The sequence below is a fragment of the Hemitrygon akajei genome, chromosome 1 (assembly GCF_048418815.1).
Source record: "Hemitrygon akajei chromosome 1, sHemAka1.3, whole genome shotgun sequence".
Taxonomy (NCBI): Eukaryota; Metazoa; Chordata; class Chondrichthyes; order Myliobatiformes; family Dasyatidae; genus Hemitrygon; species Hemitrygon akajei.
This window is the reverse complement of record NC_133124.1, coordinates 183,684,887-183,705,820: the sequence shown is the minus strand read 5'-3', so window position 1 is coordinate 183,705,820 and position 20,934 is coordinate 183,684,887. Positions and strand designations below refer to the sequence as shown.

The 20,934-nt window shown below is 50.4% G+C and overlaps 1 protein-coding gene across 3 annotated transcripts in view; it reads right to left on the bottom strand.

Moving 5' to 3' along the window:
- The window catches only part of LOC140733090 (ETS domain-containing transcription factor ERF-like), a 97,319-nt gene that overhangs the window by 74,003 nt on the left and 2,382 nt on the right, over positions 1-20,934 (bottom strand). Inside the window, exon 1 of one of the 3 annotated variants that reach the window (XM_073055941.1) lies at positions 15,720-15,768. The exons of 1 other annotated variant lie outside the window; for it this stretch is intronic. In XM_073055941.1, coding sequence (XP_072912042.1) covers positions 15,720-15,753 — 34 coding nt within the window. In that variant the 5' untranslated portion in view covers positions 15,754-15,768. Of the gene's footprint in view, positions 1-6,796; positions 6,961-15,719; positions 15,769-20,934 lie in introns of those variants that run through there. One more of the 3 variants, XM_073055951.1, reaches the window with a different exon arrangement.

Genomic DNA, 20,934 nt, shown 5'->3' with positions numbered 1-20,934 from the left:
GCCATGATCTTTTCTTGCTCGAGAGCCTTAGGACTCACACCACCAGGTCCAAGAACAGTTACTTCCCCACAACTATCAGGTTCTTGAACAAAAGGGGATAGCTAGACTAACTTGCCCATTCATTGAGATGTTCTCACAAGCAATGATCTCACTTTAAGGCTCCTGATCTTGTTAACTCGTTCTCATTATTTATTGCTATTTATTTATATTTGCAGTTGCAGAGTTTGTTGTCTTCTGCACTCTGGTTGATCTTTCATTGATCCTGTTACTGTTACTATTCTATAGATTTGCTGAGTCTGCCCGCAGGTAAATGAATCTCAGAGTTGTATATGGTGACATATATGCACTTTGAAAATAAATTTACTTTGAACTTTCTTTAGGGCACAAATTCACAAATCTCCCACTTCTTCCCCTCTGTCCAAGTCCTCTGGATTTTTCCACCCCTGGTATGGGGCACAGTTTCCTGTCATCTACCCTGAGCTATGACCCCTCTTGGCCTCCTCCAGTCAAGGGAGAACAGACCCAGACTCTCTGTTCTCTGGTGTTCATTCAAAGGGTCACCACACACAGGGGTAGGGGGCATACGTGCACTCAGAGTTATACAGTTCCACTTACAGCTATACACATGCGTTTGCACGTTCACACTAACATACTTGCATAATTACATGTATGTACACAGTTACACACATTTTGCAGTTACACACATAATTGCAGTTTTACACACACAGTTACAGAGTTTTACACTTAACAGTTCTACATTCATCCAGTTACACAATTGTACCACATAGAATCACACACACACATACAGTGACGTATAGTTTTCCATACACATTACACACATAGAACTACAGACTTACACACACTGCTTTGCACACTCAGTCACACATAGTTTCACACAGACACAGGTGCACATGCAGAATTACACAATTTATTTTTACACATCCCCTCCTGCGTGGGTTTCACTCCCACTCCCACAGGACTAGTGAGGGAAGGCAGACACTGGGTTCTGGAGGGGGATGGAGTAAAGGGGCAGCAGATCAGCGATTCCCAGGAGTTGGAGAATTCTGTGCTCATGCTGTCGGGATGTAGACTCCCCAGGGAGCAGCTGTTGCTCCAGGTTGTTTTTGAGCCTCGCTGTAGCAGTGGAGGAGGCTGACGATGGACAGGTCGGTGTGGGAATTGGAGGAGGGCATTAGAAGGGTCAGCCATTGGGTGATCCGGACAGTCTTGTTTCAGAAAGGTGGGGCACAATTCCCTGTTCTAGCAATCGCAGTCAAGTTCAATTATTATTCCCCCAATACCTGAACACCCACAAATACAGCCAAAGGAAACTGCATTACTCCGGGGTCAAAGTGAAAAACACACTATCAACAGTCATACACAGACCAAGACACACACAGCAGTCAAAGAAAAACTATGTCGTCCACAACCCATGAAAGTTGCAACCATCTGCAATCGAACACAATATGGTGTCTTCTGCCAAGCGGGCATCATCAGGAGCCAGTGTCCCGGGCACATTTTATAAAACCACAGCCACGCTCCCAGTCCTGCCCAGCATCCTGTATGCCTTCACTACCAGCTCCACCTGGGCTACTTCCTTCAAAGTCTAAGTCAATGTCGAGTTTATTGCCAGATGCACAAGTCCACGCCTGCAACGAGAAACTGACCTGCAGCAGCATCGCAGGCACAAGGGATCCCTCGTGTAGATACACCCTCCACCTCTGAGTCCCCTCCCCCCCGGGATACCACCATTCACTCTGTATGGGCAATGGAATTGGTTCATGGACGGAGACACAGTGAAGAAGTTTGTCTTGCATACAGATCAAATCACAGTGCATTGAGGCAGAATAAGGGAAAACAACAACAGAATGCGGAATAAAGTGTAGCAGCTACAGAGAAAGTGCAGTGCAGGTAAACGATAAGGTGTGAGATCATGGCGAGATATATTGGGAAGTCAGGAGTCCATCTCATCGAATCAGGACTTCTAACGGTGGGATACAAGCTGTCCTTGAGCCTGGTGGTGGGACGTGCTTTCGGGCTTTTGAGCCTGTAGACCCACACTGTTACAGCTTTTTCTCCTCCGCCTTCAGATTTCTGAGTGGTCCATGAACTTATGAACACTCACTCACTACTTTGCTCTGTTTATTTATTTTTATATTTCTTATTGTAATTTATAGTAATGCTTCTGTATTGTGCTGTACTGTCACAGAATAACAAACTTACATAGATCCCAAGACACAGCAGCAGAATTAGACCACTCTGCCCATCGTATTTCCTCCGCCATTCCACCATGGCTGATTTATTAACTCTCAACATCATTCTCTTGTCTTCTCCCTGTAACCTTAGACACCCTTAATAATCAAGAACTTACCAACCTCTGCCATACCCAATGACTTGGCCTCCACACCCATCTGTGGCAATCAATTCCATGGATTCACCACCCTCCGGCTAATGAAATCCCTCCTCATTTCATGGCACGTCGATGACAATAAACCTGATTCTGATTCTTCTGCCCGATGGCAGGGGAGAAGAGGGAATGGCTGGAGTAGGTGGGGTCTTTATGCTGGCTGCTTGACTGAAGCAACGAGAATTGCAGGTAGAGTCCTTAACCAACCTGACCCACCACTCTCTACGCACCATGTACAAACCTCCACAACCGCACTGGTCTCGCTGATCTTACACCTACGCTTGGGCCTATAGTGGACAGTGAAGGAGTTTGTCCAAGGTCACTAAAGGTCCTTCAGCATAGAAGAATGACCTTATAGTGATGTATTAAACCATGAGGGTGATGACGTTAAGATTTTCTCCCCCGAGTTGGGGAATCAAGAACCGGAGGACGCAAGTTTAAGGTGAGAGGGGAAAGAATTAAAAAGCACCTGAGGGGCAAAGGCATTCGGGATATGGCGTTGGAGAGGTGGTCTGGTGGGGGTATGGGGGCTCTTATTTGTTGGGTAGGTTTCTACAATAGACCTGGCCTCTCATCCCCTCACTCCCAACCTCCAAGCTTCAAAACCTGGGCTGTACCTACCTCTGCAGCTAGATCTTCAATCTTTGACTTCCATATTGGGAGACACAGTTTGTGTAGATCGGTGATAACATCTCTTCCTCATTGATAACCAACGGTGAGTATTTAGCCCATATCTCTACTTCCTCTACACTTCCGACTGTGTGATTGTATACAGCTCCAATGCATGTATAAATTCACTGTTGACGGCAGAAATCTCAGACAGCGATGAAAAGCAAGATGGATTGGCTGGTTGAGTGGTGTTGCAACAACTCTTTCATTCAACATGAGCAAGATTGTGGACTTCAAGAAGGGGAAGTCAGGAGAACACACAGCAGATGAGGGATCAGCAGAGGAAAGGGCGAGCAGCTTCAAGTCCCTGGGTGTCAACATCTCAGCGGATCTATTCTGGGCCCAACATATTGATGAAAGCATGCCAGCTTCATTCGGAGTTTGAGGAAATCCAGCATGTCGTCAAAGACTCTAGAAAATTTCTACAGACATACCGTGGAGAGCATTCAGACTGGTCTGGAGGATCCAAGAGGCTGCAGTGGGTTGTAGAATCAAGCCAGCTGTATCGTGGGAAAAACCCTCCCCACCACCGAGGGCATCTTCAGGAGGTAGTGCCTCAAGAAGGTGACATCTATCATTAAAGATGCTCACCATGCAGGGTGCGCTCTCCTGTAACTGCTGCCTTCGGGGAGGAAGGTACAGCAGCCTGAAAATGCACACATAATGATGCAGGAGCAGCTTCTTCCCCTCCACCATCAGATTTCCAAACAGACTACGAATGCTTCCTCACTCTTCCTCCTTCCCACTCCATGTTTGTTACTTCCAGTTTTTTTAAAATACGTCCTGCATGGTACTGCTGCCACAAAACTACAGATTTCACCATTGTCAGTGACAGTAAACCTTACTGTGGTTCTGATCTTGGTCTGAGTGCTGGGGAAACCCGGGTGGTGGTGTAGCTGAATCCGAGGAGGGTGCCCCACTCTCGTTCCTGGGCAGAGAGAATCAGACACGGTAACCGGGTGGCGGGCAGGGGGTCTGCGGACCATGCAAGTCTCTCCTTTGCTCAGTCTGCCCCAACAGCTCAGAACCCCTCGTGGTCAACCATTTTAATCCCACATCCCAGTCCCCCACCATGGCCTCCTCTCCTGCAGAGTTGACGTTACACACAGATTAGAGAAACAGCAACTCATTTGCTGCCTGGGAAGTCTCCGACCCAATGGCGTCAACATCAATGGTTCTAACTTCGAGCAACAGCTTACCATTTCTCTCTCCTCCTCATCAACCTGGCTCCTCCCATCACCCCATCTCTTTTCTCTTCCCCACTTTCTCCCCTCACCCGTCACCCACACAAACACTCCTGCCACCTGTTCCCCCCCGTTATGTTGTGTTCCCCCTTCTCAGATTCCACTACCTTCACCTTTGCCACCGCCACCAATCGCCTCCATTCTCTGTCACCAACTCCACTCCCCCCTCCTCCATCTGTCTCTCACTCCCCCATCACCTGGATGCACAGGTCACCTCCCAGCCTCTGTCACTATCTCCAGTCCCCAGCTCCACCATCTGTCTCTCACCCCCACCCCCCATCACTTGGATCCACCAATTACCTAACAGCTTCTGTCACCATCCAGGCTCACCCCTCCTTCATCTGCCTCTCATCGCCTGGATTCACACATCACCTCCCAGTCTCTGATACCATCTCCACTTCTCATCTCCCCCATCTGCCTCCATCACCTGGATCCTCCCATCATCGGTCACCACCACCACTCTCCACTTCCTCCAACTGGCTCTCACCACCTCTATCAGTTGGATCTACCTACCAGCTTCTAGCCTCTGTTGCTAATCCCACTCTCACCCTCCATCACCTCCCAGCCTCTGTCGCCAACTCCATCCCCTCCTCCATCTGCCTCTCACCTCCATCACCTTCCAGCCTCTGTTACAAGCCCCACTCTCCTCCCCCTCTATCTGTCCATCACCTGAGTCCACCCATCATCTCCCAGCTCCTGCTCCTCCCACCATCCCCTCTGCCTCTTATACTGGGTGTGGCCCCTCTACTTTTCCAGTCCTGATGGGTCTCAACCTGAATCACGGACTGCCCGTTTCCCAAGTGTATCCCATGCGTAGATGTTGCCCACAGGACTGACGTCAGCCACCCTGTGAACTCAGGAGACAGAGATCTTAGAGAGGCGTATAAAGTGACCATCGGGACTTGTCCTTTTCCCAGTACTACCATCAAGGAGGAGGCACAGGAGTCTGAAGACCCACAATCAAAAAGATTCAAGAACAGCTTCTTCCCCTCTGCCGTCAGATTTCTGTGCGGTCCATGAATCCATAAACACCTCCTCACTGTACCGCTGCCGCAAGACAACAAATTTCACGACATATGTCGATGATAATAAACCTGATTCTGATCCTGAATACAAGGAGCACACAGTCTTTTTCCCCAGAGTTGGAGAATTAAGAACTAGAGGGTACCTGAGGGAAAACTTTTTCACCCAGAGGGTGGTCCATTTATGGAACTAGCTGCTGCAGGGAGTGGTTGAGACAGGCACAACACATTAGCAGCATTTTTTTAAAAAAAGTACATGGGTAGGAAAGGTTTAGAGGTATGTGCCAAATGTGGGCAGATCAAAGTCAACATCTAGATAATTGTCACATGCGCGTGTACATACATGTATGCATAGGTGCAAAAAAAACTCACCTGCAGCAGCATCACAGGCTCACAGCATCAGATACACAACATTCACAAGCAAAACATAAAATTAAACATAAATTACACACAAGAAGGAACACAATTAGGACAAAATGAGCTCAATCCATTCTGTGGCAGAGTGGTCCCGGAGTTGTTTTACTGAGGTACTGATTAATGTTGCACTGGCTGGTTGGAGTAAAGAAGCTGTTTCTGAACTTGCTGGTCTGGGACCTCAGGCTTCTCTAACTCATAGATGACACACGCAGTTACAGTCACGTGGATGAGGATTTGACACAGAAGCAGTCGTGTGCACACACGTGTGTTTAACACACACACAAATCCTATCACACATTTGAGCAGTCTCACACACTTCCCCACACACAAATACAGTCAAAATGAGTGTTGACATACACACACTCTCTCTTCCTCTATCACATTCTTTCTGTCCCTTGCCTCCTTTCACTCTCTATCCTACCCGCACACATAAATACAATACTGCTATCACGCTCCCTTTATCATACACTCTCTCCCCTCACACTCTTTTCTCTACCCCGACACTCTCTCACAAACACTCCCTTCACCCCATGACACTCACCCCCACACTCCCTTCTCTACCCCTGACACTCTCTCCCCCCACACTCCCTTCTCTACCCGACACTCTCTCCCCCACACTCCCTTCTCTACCCCTGACACTCTCTCCCCCACACTCCCTTCTCTACCCCTGACACTCTCTCCCCCCACACTCCCTTCTCTACTCCTGACACTCTCTCCCCCCACACTCTCTTCTCTACCCCTGACACTCTCTTTCACACACTCTCTCTCCCCCTCACATACATACTCTGTCTCTCCCTCTCAGATACACACACACAGATTCTCTCTCTTTATCACAGACTGACGCTCATTCTATCTCTGTCCCCACCACTCTCTCCCTCTCTCACACAGCCACAATCTCCCTCTCAATCACACTCTCCCGCTCTCTTTCACCCTCTCTAACACACACACAAACACACATACACAAATCATACAAATACATAGTCACATGGACAAGTGTTTCACACACACGCACGCACAGCTCATGCAGTGAAACTCACATCGAGTGTAGTCAGCTCGTCTGGAGGAGGGAGGACTCAGTTCTTCGGGATAAGTACGGCCCTATTCCTTGCCCAGTTCTGGAGGTCAAAGGCTGAGGCCGCAGTTCCTTGCCAGTCGGTGGAATCACTGCCCCTGCCCACACTCTCTCTGTGTACACTGGAAGCCCGCACCGAGAATCCGGATGCATCACAAAAATAAAAAGGGAAGATACCATTCCCTGTGACTTCCTACTGGCGCAGAGCGGGCAGCAGGGAGCGGGGCCAGAGGAAAGGTGATCCGGCAGGGATTTGTGCAGGGAGAGGGCCGGGGTCAGATTTAGCAGCAGCTTTCCAAAAATAACTGCAGTGTGCACCCGTCAGCATTCTGTCAGGACACAGACCCACCTCAGCACAGCCGGCCCATCCCTGGAAAGTTTCCCTACTCCAACTGAAGACAAACAGGGAGTGAGGGTGGGGGCGGGGGGGGGGGAGGTTGGACCAGAGATTGAATCCCTCCCTACCTCCTCCTCCCACAGCGTTCACTCCTCACCCCCACCACAGCTCTCCATCCACACCTCCTATAACATCCTCTCCTCATCCCTTTCCACAGCGTTCACTCCTCGCCCCTCTCCACAACACTCCATTCTCACTCTCCCCCCACAGCACTCCATCCTCACCCAACCCTTAGCGCTCCCTTAACACCCTTCCCCCACAGTGTTCCCTCTTTACCATTTCCCTAGTGTGCACCCTCCTTACTGACCCTCCCAGAGAGCTCACTCCTCATCGCCCCTCCTACAGCGCTCCCTCTTCGCCGCCCCCCCCAGTGTTTCCTTCTCATTGCCCCCCAACAGTGTTCCCTCCTCACTGCCCCCCCAGTGTTTCCTCCTCATTGCCCCTCCCACAGCGTTCCCTCCTCATCGCCCCTCCCACAGCGTTCCTCCTCAATGACCCTTCTCATTGCCCCCCCCATAGTAAAGACCCTTCCACCTCATCACACTACCACCCCTCGTTACCCGGATGCTTTCCCGGCAATGCCGCCCTCACTCGTGACCATCCCCCTGTGCCTCCTCCCCACTACCCCCACCCACCCCCATAACTTCCTCTGACCTGGTCACTCTCCTCCTCAGAGGGTTGAGCAGACACAGTGGTGGTGGGGGCTAGGAACAGTCCGACTGGCTGCCTGGCAGGAGGCAAAGGGAGTCCTTTCTGATGGGCTGCCGGTGAATAGTGGTGTTCTGCAGGGGTCCTTGTTGGCCATTGTATATTGATGATAGAATTGGTAGCTTTGTGGCCAAATTTTTGGATGATATGAAGAAAGGTGGAGCACCAGGTAACATTGACAATAGACATTAGACAATAGGTGCAGAAGTAGACCATTCGGCCCTTCGAGCCTGCACCGCCATTTTGAGATCATGGCTGATCAATTCCTAATCAATACCCGGTTCCTGCCTTGTCCCCATATCCCTTGATTCCCCTATCCATAAGATACCTATCTAGCTCTTTCTTGAAAGCATCCAGAGAATTGGCCTCCACTACCTTCTGAGGCAGTGCATTCCAGACCCCCACAACTCTCTGGGAGAAGAAGTTTTTCCTTAACTCTGTCCTAAATGACCTACCCCTTATTCTCAAACCATGCCCTCTGGTACTGGACTCTCCCAGCATCTGGAACATATTTCCTGCCTCTATCTTGTCCAATCCCTTAATAATCTTATATGTTTCAATCAGATCCCCTCTCAATCTCCTTAATTCCAGCGTGTACAAGCCCAGTCTCTCTAACCTCTCTGCATAAGAGAGTCCAGACATCCCAGGAATTAACCTCGTGAATCTACGCTGCACTTCCTCTACAGCCAGGATGTCCTTCCTTAACCCTGGAGACCAAAACTGTACACAATACTCCAGGTGTGGTCTCACCAGGGCTCTGTACAAATGCAAGAGGATTTCCTTGCTCTTGTACTCAATTCCCTTTGTAATAAAGGCCAACATTCCATTAGCCTTCTTCACTGCCTGCTGCACTTGCTCATTCACCTTCAGTGACTGATGAACAAGGACTCCGAGATCTCTTTGTATTACTCCCTTACCCAGCTCTATACCGTTCAGATAATAATCTGCCTTCCTGTTCTTACTCCCAAAGTGGATAACCTCACACTTATTCAAATTAAGCGCCATCTGCCAAGTATCTGCCCACTCACCCAGCCTATCCAAGTCACCTTGAATTCTCCTAACATCCTCATCACATGTCACACTGCCACCCAGCTTAGTATCATCAGCAAATTTGCTGATGTTATTTTCTATGCCTTCATCCAAATCGTTAACGTAAATGGAAAACAGCTGTGGTCCCAATACTGAGCCCTGTGGCACCCCACTAGTCACCATCTGCCATTCCGAGAAACACCCATTCACCACTACCCTTTGCTTTCTATCTGCCAACCAGTTTTCTATCCTTGTCAATGACTTCCCCCCGATGCCCTGAGCTTTGATTTTACCCACCAATCTTCTATGTGGGACCTTATCAAATGCCTTCTGAAAATCGAGGTACACTACATCCACTGGATCTCCCCCGTCTAACTTCCTGGTTACATCCTCAAAAAACTCCAACAGATTAGTCAAGCATGATTTACCCTTGGTAAATCCGTGCTGGCTCGGCCCAATCCTATGACTGCTATCTAGATATGCCACTATTTCATCCTTAATAATGGACTCTAGCATCTTTCCCACCACCGATGTCAGGCTGACAGGTCGATAGTTCTGTTTTCTCCCTCCCTCCTTTCTTAAAAAGTGGGATAACATTAGCCATTCTCCAATCCTCAGGAACTGATCCTGAATCTAAGGAACATTGGAAAATGATTACCAATGCATCCGCAATTTCCAGGGCCACCTCCTTTAGTACCCTAGGGTGCAGACCATCTGGACCTGGGGATTTGTCAGCCTTCAGTCTTCTCATCACCGTTTCCTTCTGAATGTCAATCTGTTTCATTTCCTCTGTTACCCTATGTCCTTGGCCCATCCATACATCTGGGAGATTGCTTGTGTCTTCCTTAGTGAAAACAGATCTAAAGTACTCATTAAATTCTTCTGCCATTTCTCTGTTTCCCATAACAATTTCACCCAATTCATTCTTCAAGGGCCCAACATTGTTCTTAACTATCTTCTTTCTCTTCACATACCTAAAAAAGCTTTTGCTATCTTCCTTTATATTCCTGGCTAGCTTGCGTTCGTACCTCATTTTTTCTCTCCGTATTGTCTTTTTAGTTAAGTTCTGTTGTTCCTTAAAAACTTCCCAATCATCTGTCCTCCCACTCACCTTAGCTCTGTCATATTTCCTTTTTTTTTAATGCTATGCAGTCTCTGACTTCCTTTGTCAACCACTGAGGCCCCTTTCCCCCCTTTGAATCCTTCCTTCTCTGGGGGATGAACTGATTTTGCACCTTGTGCATTATTCCCAAGAATACCTGCCATTGCTGTTCCACTGTCTTTTCTGCTAGGCTATCCGTCCAGTCAACTTTGGCCAGCTCCTCCCTCATGGCTCCATAGTTTCCCCTGTTCATCTACAACACTGACACCTCCGAGCTGCCCTTATCCTTCTCAAATTGCAGATAAAAGCTTATCATATTGTGATCACTACCTCCTAATGGCTCCTTTACTGCGAGATCGCTTATCAAATCCTGTTCATTACATAGCACTAAATCCAGAATAGTCTTGTCCCTGGTCGGCTCTCATACAAGCTGTTCCAAGAATGCATCCCGTAGGCACTCTACAAACTCCCTATCCTGTGGTCCAGCACCAACCTGATTCTCCCAGTTCACCTGCATGTTGAAATCCCCCATAACTACTGCAACATTACCTTTGCCACATGCCAATGTTAACTCCCTATTCAACTTGCACCCAATATCCATGCTACTGTTTGGTGGCCTGTAGACAACACCCATTTGGGTCCTTTTGCCCTTACTGTTCCTCAGTTCTATCCACACAGACTCTACTTCTCCTGACCCTATGTCCCCCCTAGCAAAGGACTGAATCTCATTCCTCACCAACAGGGCCACCCCACCCCCTCTGCCCACATTTCTGTCCCTACAATAGCACGTATACCCTTGTACATTCATTTCCCAGGTCTGATCTCCCTGCAGCCATGTCTCTGTTATCCTAACAACATCATAGTTACCCATTCGCACCTGAGCTTCAAGCTCATCCGCCTTATTCCTGACACTTCGTGCATTCAGATATAGAATTTTTAACCCATTTCTCCTCTCTCTGTTTGAATCGCTGCCTATTGTGCTTAACCCAGCTCCCTGAACTCCCATCGGGTTATACGCCCCTAGAATTTTGTTGTCCTTCCTACATTGAGGAAGCAGGGAGTCTGAGAGGGACTTAAAAATTGGGGGAAAGGGTAGAGAAGTGGCAAATGGGAAATAGTGTAAGGAAGTGTATGGTCATGGACTTTGGTAGAAGGAATAAAGGCATAGACTATTTTCTAAATAGGGAGCAAATTCAGAAATCAGATGGACAAAGGAACATGGGAGTCTTGGTGCAAGAGGCAAATGCAATTTTAGCATTCATCTTGAGAGGACAAGACTACAAAAGGATGTAGAGCTGAGGCTTTGTTGGTCAGACCGCATTTGGAGTATCGCGGACAGTTTTGGGCCCCTTATACAAGAAGGGATGCGCTAACATTGGAGGGGGTCCAGAGGAGGTTCGTGAGAGTGTCAGCATTGACGTATGAGGAGCGTTTGATGGCTCTGGGCCTGCCATCGCTGGAGTTCAGAAGAATGAGGGGTGATCTCAATGAATGTTGAAAGGCCTAGATAGAGTTGTTGTGGAGAGGATGTTTCCTACAGTGGGAGAGCCTAGCACTAGAAGGCACAGCCTCAGAACAGAGGGACATCCATTTAGAGCAGAGATGAGGAGGAATTTCTTTAGCCAGAGGGTAGTGAATCTATGGAATTCATTGCCACAGATGGGTGTGGAGGCCAAGTTATTGGGTATATTTAAAGTGGTTTATAGGTTCTTGATTAAGCTAGGACCATGGGGAGAAAGCATGAGAATGGGGTTGAGAGAGTGTCAATATCTCCAAGGATCTAACCTGGGCCCAACGAATCAATGCAGTCACAAAGAAGGCACAACAATGGCTATACTTCATTAGGAGTTTAGGAGACTTGGTCTGTCAATTAAAACACTCGCAAATTACTAGAGATGTACCGTGGAGAGCATTCTAATTGGCTGCATCACTGTCTGGTATGGGATGGGGCGGTGGGGTGGGGGGGCTACTGCACAGGATTGAAGGAAGCTGCCGAAAGTTGTGAACTCAATCAGCTCCTTCACAGGCACCACAGCCTCCATAGTATCCAGCACACCTTCAAGGAGCGATGCCTCAAAAAGGCAGCATCTGTCATTAAGGACCCCTATCACCCAGGACATATGTTCTTCTCATTGCTACCATCAGGGAGGAGGTTCAGAAGCCTGAAGACACATGCTCAGCCATTCAGGAACAGCTTCTTCCCCTCTGCCACCCCATTTCTGAATAGACGTTGAACCCGTGAACACTACCTCACTCCTTTTTCTTCTTTAACTGTTTTATATAAATATATATTTACTGCAACTCACATTTTTCTCTATTATTATGCATTGCATTGTGCTACTGCCACAAAGACAACAAATTGCATGACATACGCTGCTCATACTAAACCCGATTCTGATAACAGGCCCATGTACACCTACTAACCTACTGTGGGAGGAAACCGGAGCAGCTGGAGGAAGCTCACAGGGCTTAGAGGTAACGACAGGGACACTGGTTGACAGAGTTTCACTGTCTTTAGATTTCCAGTGACTCGGGGCGAGGACAGAGGTTGCTACACAAAGGCAGGCAGGGTTGCGGTAATTTCTCAGAGCAGGCACACACTGAGATGCAGTGAAGGGTTTTTGTCTGTGTTTTAGGCATCCGTTAGTCTTGTGAGACCGTGGATTTGCACCTTGGAAGGTTTCCAGGGCGCAGGCCTGGGCAGGGTTGTATGGGAGACCGGCAGTTGCCCAAGCCGCAAGTCTCCCCTCTGTACACCACCGATATTGTCCAAGGGAAGGGCACTAGGACCCAAGCAGCTTGGCACAGGTGTCGTCGCAGAGCAATGTGTTGTTAAGTGCCTTGCTCAAGGACACAACACGCTGCCTCAGCTGAGGCTCGAACCAGTGACCTTCAGATCACTAGACCGATGCCTTATCCACTAGGCCACACACCAACACAAATATTTCACCCGAACATCAGTACATCAAAGACCCCAGCCATTCTCCCTTCTCCCCTCTCCCATCGGGCAGAAGATACAAAAGCCTGAAAGCGCATATCACCAGGTTCAAGGACAGCTTCGACCCTGTCATTAACAGACTCTTGAATGGACCTCTGGTACGATAAGATGGACTCTCGTCCTCACCATCTACCTCATCACGATCCTGCACTGCACTCTCTCTGTAGCTTTTACACTTTATTTTGCATTGTTATTGTTTTACCTTGTTCTACCTCAACACACCGGGCAATGATCTTAACTGTATGAACAGTGAGCAAGGCAAAACTTCTCACTGTAACTTTGTCCATGGGACAGTAATAAAACAATCCCAACACATCGAGGTACCGGAATGCAGAATTAAGTGTTACGGTCACAGAGGAAGTGCAGTGCATGCAGACAATCAACTGAATGGGCCACGACAAAGTTGACTGTGAAGTCAACAGTTCATTTTATTGTGCAAGAGATATGGTCACTAGTCTTATAACAGCAGGACAGAAAGCTGTCCTTGAGCCTGGTGGCATGTGCCTTTGTACCTGCTGCCTGACAGGAGGGCAGAGAAGAGAGAATGTCTGGTGTGGTTAGGGTCTTTGATTATGCTGGCTGCTTGACGGAGGCGGTGAGAAGTGCAGATAGAGTCCATGGAGGGGAGGCTGGTTTCCATGATGTCTACAGCTCTCTGCAGTTTCCTGCAGTTGCCCTACCAGATAAGACTTTCTGTGGTACATGTGCATAAATTGTAATTGTAATTGCTTCTGAGGAAGTAGAGTCGTTGCTGAGCTTTCTTGGCCGTGGTGTCTGTGTGGTTGGACCAGGACAGGCTATTGGTGATGTTTACACCTAGGAAGAGGAAGGTCTTAACACTCTTGACCTCAGCATGTCAGCAAAGACTCTAGCAAATTTCTACAGGTTGCATCACCACCCGGTAGGGGGGCTCCAATGCACAGGATCGCAAGAGGCTGTCGGGCAGGGGTGGCCAACCTTTTACATTCCATGCATCAAGTTTTTCATGCACGAGTTCAGATACGCCATACAACTCTTGTACCCCCATTCAACTCTTGTAAAAATATGTTAATGTAGACATATTTAACATTTTTACATGATATATTGATTTAATATAAAACGAGATAAACATTATTTACCTTAATGAGACTTCTAACAAATATATCTTATCTTCTTTTGATTTCTTCCTTTTTCTTAATCACATATTCTTTCCGTAACTCAGACCCAAGCACTAGCTTCAGTTTTCCTTCTATTTCAGTCTGATCCTGTGATTTACAGTGTCTATTAAGATCATGTCTTCTATTATGTGAGAAGGTGTTTTCACAAACAATGCACAACGGTTTTCCTGACGGAGCCGGTATAAATAAGAACTCATTTTCCCACTGTTCATTGAATTCACGCTTACTATCACTTTCTGCTTTTCTTTTGCACTGTGATGGGTAACTGAATGTAAAAACAAGGACAAACACGAGGAAATCTGCAGATGCTGGAAATTCAAGCAACACACACAAAATACTGGTGGAACGCAGCAGGCCAGGCAGCATCTATAGGAAGAAGCAATGTCAACGTTTCGGGCCGAGACCCTTTGTCAGGACACAAGGCTTAATTTTCGAAAAAGTACAAAACTGCAAATGTTCACAAAGGACGAACAAAGCACAACTCTGTAGCGCATGAGTGTCAATTGTAAACTGACTGGCAAAAACCTGCGACGCACTGCTGGTGCAGACGCCTGGCACCTCAGGATCAAACAAGTATCAAACGTGTATTGAACAGTTATGGAACGACTGCAGAACAAAAGTCCTTCTTTCCTAGTTTGACTCATTGACCATTTTTAAAAAATTGAAAACAGATTAATGTGAAAGAAGATAACATTCGCCAAAAGATGTGCGCGAAATAATAAAATCGCTAAAAATAATTGCTAAGTTTTAGATTTATTCTAAGTAAAAACCCATTTCTAGCTCTAAGCTACTTGAATTCCTGTTATAGATCTTTTTCCCTACAAATCGGTTTTTGGTTAATATTTTTTGCATGAGTAGGTTTACTTTTTTATTATTCACACTGGGGTGCAATGTGCCACTTCTGGCGCATGCGCCATAGGTTGGCCACCCCTGTTGTGGAAGGTTCTACATTCAGCCAGCCCCATCACAAACACCCCCTCCCCATCATCGGGGACATCTTCAAAAGGAGGTGCCTCCAGAAGGTGGCATCCATCACTAAGGACCCTCCCCATCTGGGACACGCCCTCTTCTCATTACTACCATCAGCAAGGAGGTACCTAAGTCTGAAGACCCACACTCTATGATTCAGGAACAGCTCCTTTTCCTCCGCCATCAGATTTCTGAATGGTCCACGAACCCATGAACACCTCTGCTCTATTTATCCAACTATCTGTCTGTCTATCTAGCTGTAACTGAGAGTAATTTTTTATGAGAGCAATTCTTATGTCTTGCCACAAAACTCATTGGCAGTGATCAGTGCTGGGCCCATTTACGACCTGTATTAACATCGTGGGACTGAGTTAATGGTGATTTAGAGTCACAGAGCACAGAAACAGGCCATTCAGCCCAAACAGTCTATACTGACCAGGATGGCCACCTAAACATCACCCCCCCCCATTGTAGTGTTAAACATACCACAGCAGATCTGTCTTCCCCATGTTATTTCAAGCGACTAACCTTCACGTGCAGGAACTGCTCTCCTGTCTGTCATTCATGCTGATACACACATATGGATCTCATCGTGCAAATCTCCCTGGTCGTGTAAGGCTTGGGATTAATTTTAATAGTCGTTTCCACCCCTCCAGGCGATTCTGACCAAATCCACAGGCTGGGGAGGCATCTGTGGTCTCTGGATTTGATAGTCAATGCCTGCTCCCCAGGTTTGAAATGTCCAGTTCCAGAGGGCATGCTTGCCTTTATTAGTCCAGGCCCTCAGTTATGTTGCAGCCTTATAAAACGCCAGTTCCGCCGCGTTTGCAGTCTTGCGTTCAGTTTTGGTCACCCCATTACGGGACGGGCGTGAAGGGGGTGCAGAAGAGGTTCACCAGGATGCTCCCGGATTAGAGGGCCTGAGCCATAAGGAGAGTCTGGACAGACTTGGGTTGTTTCTACCGGAGCAGGGGAGGCTGAGGGGAGACGTGACAGAAGTTTATTCATTATGAGAGGCACAGATGACGTAGACAACCAGTATCTTTACATCAGAGTTGAAGTATCTAATAGCAGAGGGCATACATTTAAAGTGAGAGTGGGACAGTGATGTGTAGGGCAAGTACACAGGCACGGTGGAGGTTGTTACAATAGAGGTGTTCAAGAGGCTCTAAGATAGGTACGTGGATGTGCAGTTTAACTCAGCATGGTGGTCAGCAGAAACACTGTGGAGCGAAGGGCCTGCTCCTGCGCCGTTCTCCTGCTGGGGACGGCCAGCACAGCGGAACACCGCCACCTGCAGGCTCGGCTCCGAGTTGCAGCGCCAGCCCGATTCCACACCACTGAATCCCGGGACTCTCTCCACCCCCACCCTCCACGCACACGGGCTGCGGCGATTCAGGGGAGGCAGCTCAACCCCATCTTCTCAAGAGGGACGGGAAGGGTGCGGTCAATGCTGGCCTCTCCATTGAAAAATAAATTTTAACAGGCCGCAGAGACATTGGTCTCCAAAGTCAAGGTCGAGTTTATTGTCTGAAGCACAAGCCCACGTACACACAGGTGCAACGTAAAACTTTCATCAGAGAACATTGACAAGAAAAACAAATTAAACAGAAATGACACATAATGTTTTCAAGAAAGAACTAAATTGAACAAAAACACAAAGTCTGTTCTATTGTAGTTACAAGAGATTCTGCAGATGCTGTGAATCTTTAGTAGCCTGCCCACCCACCTTCCCTCTCACCTGCCAGCATGCACTCTCACCAGCCTCCCCCACACGCCTCTTCTGGCTTCTGCTCCCTTCCTCTCCAGACCTAGTGAAGGGTCTCAGGCTGAAACGTGGACTGTTAATTTCCCTCCATTAATGGACGCTACCTGCCCTGCATTCTGCGGGCGTTGGTCAATTGTAGTGCAAAGTGGTCCTCGTGTTGTTATACTGAGGCAGTGATTAGGAGGGTTGTGCCGGTTGGTTCAAGAAACAAATGGTTGAAGGGGAGTAACATGTACAACACGCTGGAGGAACTCAGCAGGTCGGGCAGCATCCGTGGAAACGGGCAGTCAACGTTTCGGGCTGTTCCTGAACCCGGTGGTGTGGGACTTCAGGCTTCTGTACCTCCTGCCCCATGGGAGCTGTGAGCAGGTGGCGTGGCCCAGATGGCAGATGTTGCCTTCTTGAGGCAAGGTCTCCTGTAGACACTACCGACGTGTCCATGATGTATTGGGACGAGTCCGCCTCTCTGCAGTTTCTTACATTCCTGCACATTTGAATTGCCGTTCGGCGACAAACTGAACCTCCTTAACTTCAAGAGAAAGTAAAGATGCCGGCACTTACTCCTTCGATTGCATCTGTGTGCTGGGTCAGTTTGTCACTGAACACTCCAACAAACTTCTACGGATGTGCTGTTGGAAGTGTCCTGTCTGGTTCCATCACGGTCTGATGCGGCGATTCGAATGTGCAGAAACTTGAGTAGCTGCAGAGAGTAGTGGACACGTCCCTCCACACCACAACGGGCACGTCCCTCCACACCACGGACACGCCTCTCCACACCACGGACACGTCCCTCCACACCACAACGGGCACGTCCCTCCACACCACCACGGACAGGTCCCTCCACACCACAACAGTCACGTCCCTCCACACCACAACGGTCACGTCCCTCCACACCACAACGGTCACGTCCCTCCACACCACAACAGTCACGTCCCTCCACACCACAACGGACACGTCCCTCCACACCACCACGGGCAGGTCCCTCCACACCACAACGGTCACGTCCCTCCACACCACAACGGTCACGTCCCTCCACACCACAACGGTCACGTCCCTCCACACCACCACGGACACGTCCCTCCACACCACCACGGGCAGGTCCCTCCACACCACAACGGGCACGTCCCTCCACACCACCACGGACAGGTCCCTCCACACCACAACAGTCAGGTCCCTCCACACCACCACGGACATGTCCCTCCACACCACAACAGTCACGTCCCTCCACACCACCACGGGCAGGTCCCTCCACACCACCACGGGCAGGTCCCTCCACACCACAACGGTCACGTCCCTCCACACCACCACGGACACGTCCCTCCACACCACCACGGGCAGGTCCCTCCACACCACAACGGGCACGTCCCTCCACACCACCACGGACAGGTCCCTCCACACCACCACGGGCAGGTCCCTCCACACCACAACGGGCACGTCCCTCCACACCACCACGGGCACGTCCCTCCACACCACAACAGTCACGTCCCTCCACACCACAACGGTCACGTCCCTCCACACCACCACGGGCACGTCCCTCCACACCACAACGGTCACGTCCCTCCACACCACAACGGTCACGTCCCTCCACACCACCACGGTCACGTCCCTCCACACCACAACGGGCAGGTCCCTCCACACCACAACGGTCACGTCCCTCCACACCACCACGGACACGTCCCTCCACACCACAACGGGCAGGTCCCTCCACACCACCACGGGCAGGTCCCTCCACACCACAACGGACACGTCCCTCCACACCACCACGGGCAGGTCCCTCCACACCACCACGGTCACGTCCCTCCACACCACAACGGTCACGTCCCTCCACACCACAACAGTCACGTCCCTCCACACCACAACGGGCACGTCCCTCCACACCACCACGGGCACGTCCCTCCACACCACAACGGGCAGGTCCCTCCACACCACAACAGTCACGTCCCTCCACACCACAACGGTCACGTCCCTCCACACCACCACGGGCAGGTCCCTCCACACCACAACAGTCACGTCCCTCCACACCACAACAGTCACGTCCCTCCACACCACAACGGTCACGTCCCTCCACACCACAACGGGCACGTCCCTCCACACCACAACGGTCACGTCCCTCCACACCACAACGGGCACGTCCCTCCACACCACAACAGTCACGTCCCTCCACACCACCACGGGCAGGTCCCTCCACACCACAACAGTCACGTCCCTCCACACCACAACAGTCACGTCCCTCCACACCACAACGGTCACGTCCCTCCACACCACCACGGGCAGGTCCCTCCACACCACCACGGTCACGTCCCTCCACACCACAACGGGCAGGTCCCTCCACACCACCACGGGCAGGTCCCTCCACACCACCACGAGCAGGTCCCTCCACACCACCACGGTCACGTCCCTCCACACCACAACGGGCACGTCCCTCCACACCACAACGGGCAGGTCCCTCCACACCACCACGAGCAGGTCCCTCCACACCACCACGGTCACGTCCCTCCACACCACAACGGGCAGGTCCCTCCACACCACCACGAGCAGGTCCCTCCACACCACCACGGTCACGTCCCTCCACACCACAACGGGCAGGTCCCTCCACACCACCACGAGCAGGTCCCTCCACACCACCACGGTCACGTCCCTCCACACCACAACGGGCACGTCCCTCCACACCACAACGGGCAGGTCCCTCCACACCACCACGAGCAGGTCCCTCCACACCACCACGGTCACGTCCCTCCACACCACAACGGGCAGGTCCCTCCACACCACAACGGGCACGTCCCTCCACACCACAACAGTCACGACCCTCCACACCACAACAGTCACGTCCCTCCACACCACAACGGGCAGGTCCCTCCACACCACAACAGTCACGTCCCTCCACACCACAACAGTCACGTCCCTCCACACCACAACGGGCACGTCCCTCCACACCACAACAGTCACGTCCATCCACACCACAACGGGCAGGTCCCTCCACACCACAACGGGCACGTCCCTCCACACCACAACGGTCACGTCCCTCCACACCACAACGGGCAGGTCCCTCCACACCACAACGGGCAGGTCCCTCCACACCACAACGGACAGGTCCCTCCACACCACCACGGACACGTCCCTCCACACCACCACGGGCAGGTCCCTCCACACCACCACGGGCAGGTCCCTCCACACCACAACGGGCACATCCCTCCACACCACAACGGGCACATCCCTCCACACCACAACAGTCACGTCCCTCCACACCACAACGGGCACGTCCCTCCACACCACAACGGGCACGTCCCTCCACACCACAACGGGCAGGTCCCTCCACACCACAACGGGCACGTCCCTCCACACCACCACGGGCAGGTCCCTCCACACCACAACAGTCACGTCCCTCTACACCACAACAGTCACGTCCCTCCACACCACAACAGTCACGTCCCTCCACACCACAACGGGCAGGTCCCTCCACACCACAACGGGCACGTCCCTCCACACCACCACGGGCACGTCTCTCCACACCACAACGGGCACGTCCCTCTACACCACAACAGTCATGTCCCTCCCCACCATCGGGAGTCTGCCATGCGCTTATGTGTTCGGATTGCATCTGTGTGCTGGATCCGCGACAGGGCACCCGTTACGTTCACGCTCAGCAGTCGATTGTGAAAAACCTGCCTGCCCACCTGTCACGAAATGTAAACCTCAGTGCACAAGCACAGCGCTCCCAGCTGGAGTGCAAAGGCACTGGGGTAGTGGCCGTAGGCTCCACGTGCTCACTCGCACACTCGAACCACAACCTCTGTTTTGGTCTTCGTGTGGTCACGGACAGGTCGCTGGTGTGGGACCGATCCACCTCTGAGAAGGAGAAGACCATGGCCCGTGTACTAATCTCTGTCCTGATGTGTCCGTGTCAATAACGTCGGCAAAACCTCCAATGTAAACCACTGGTGAACAGCTCGCCGCTCGTGAAGTGGTGTAGCATCA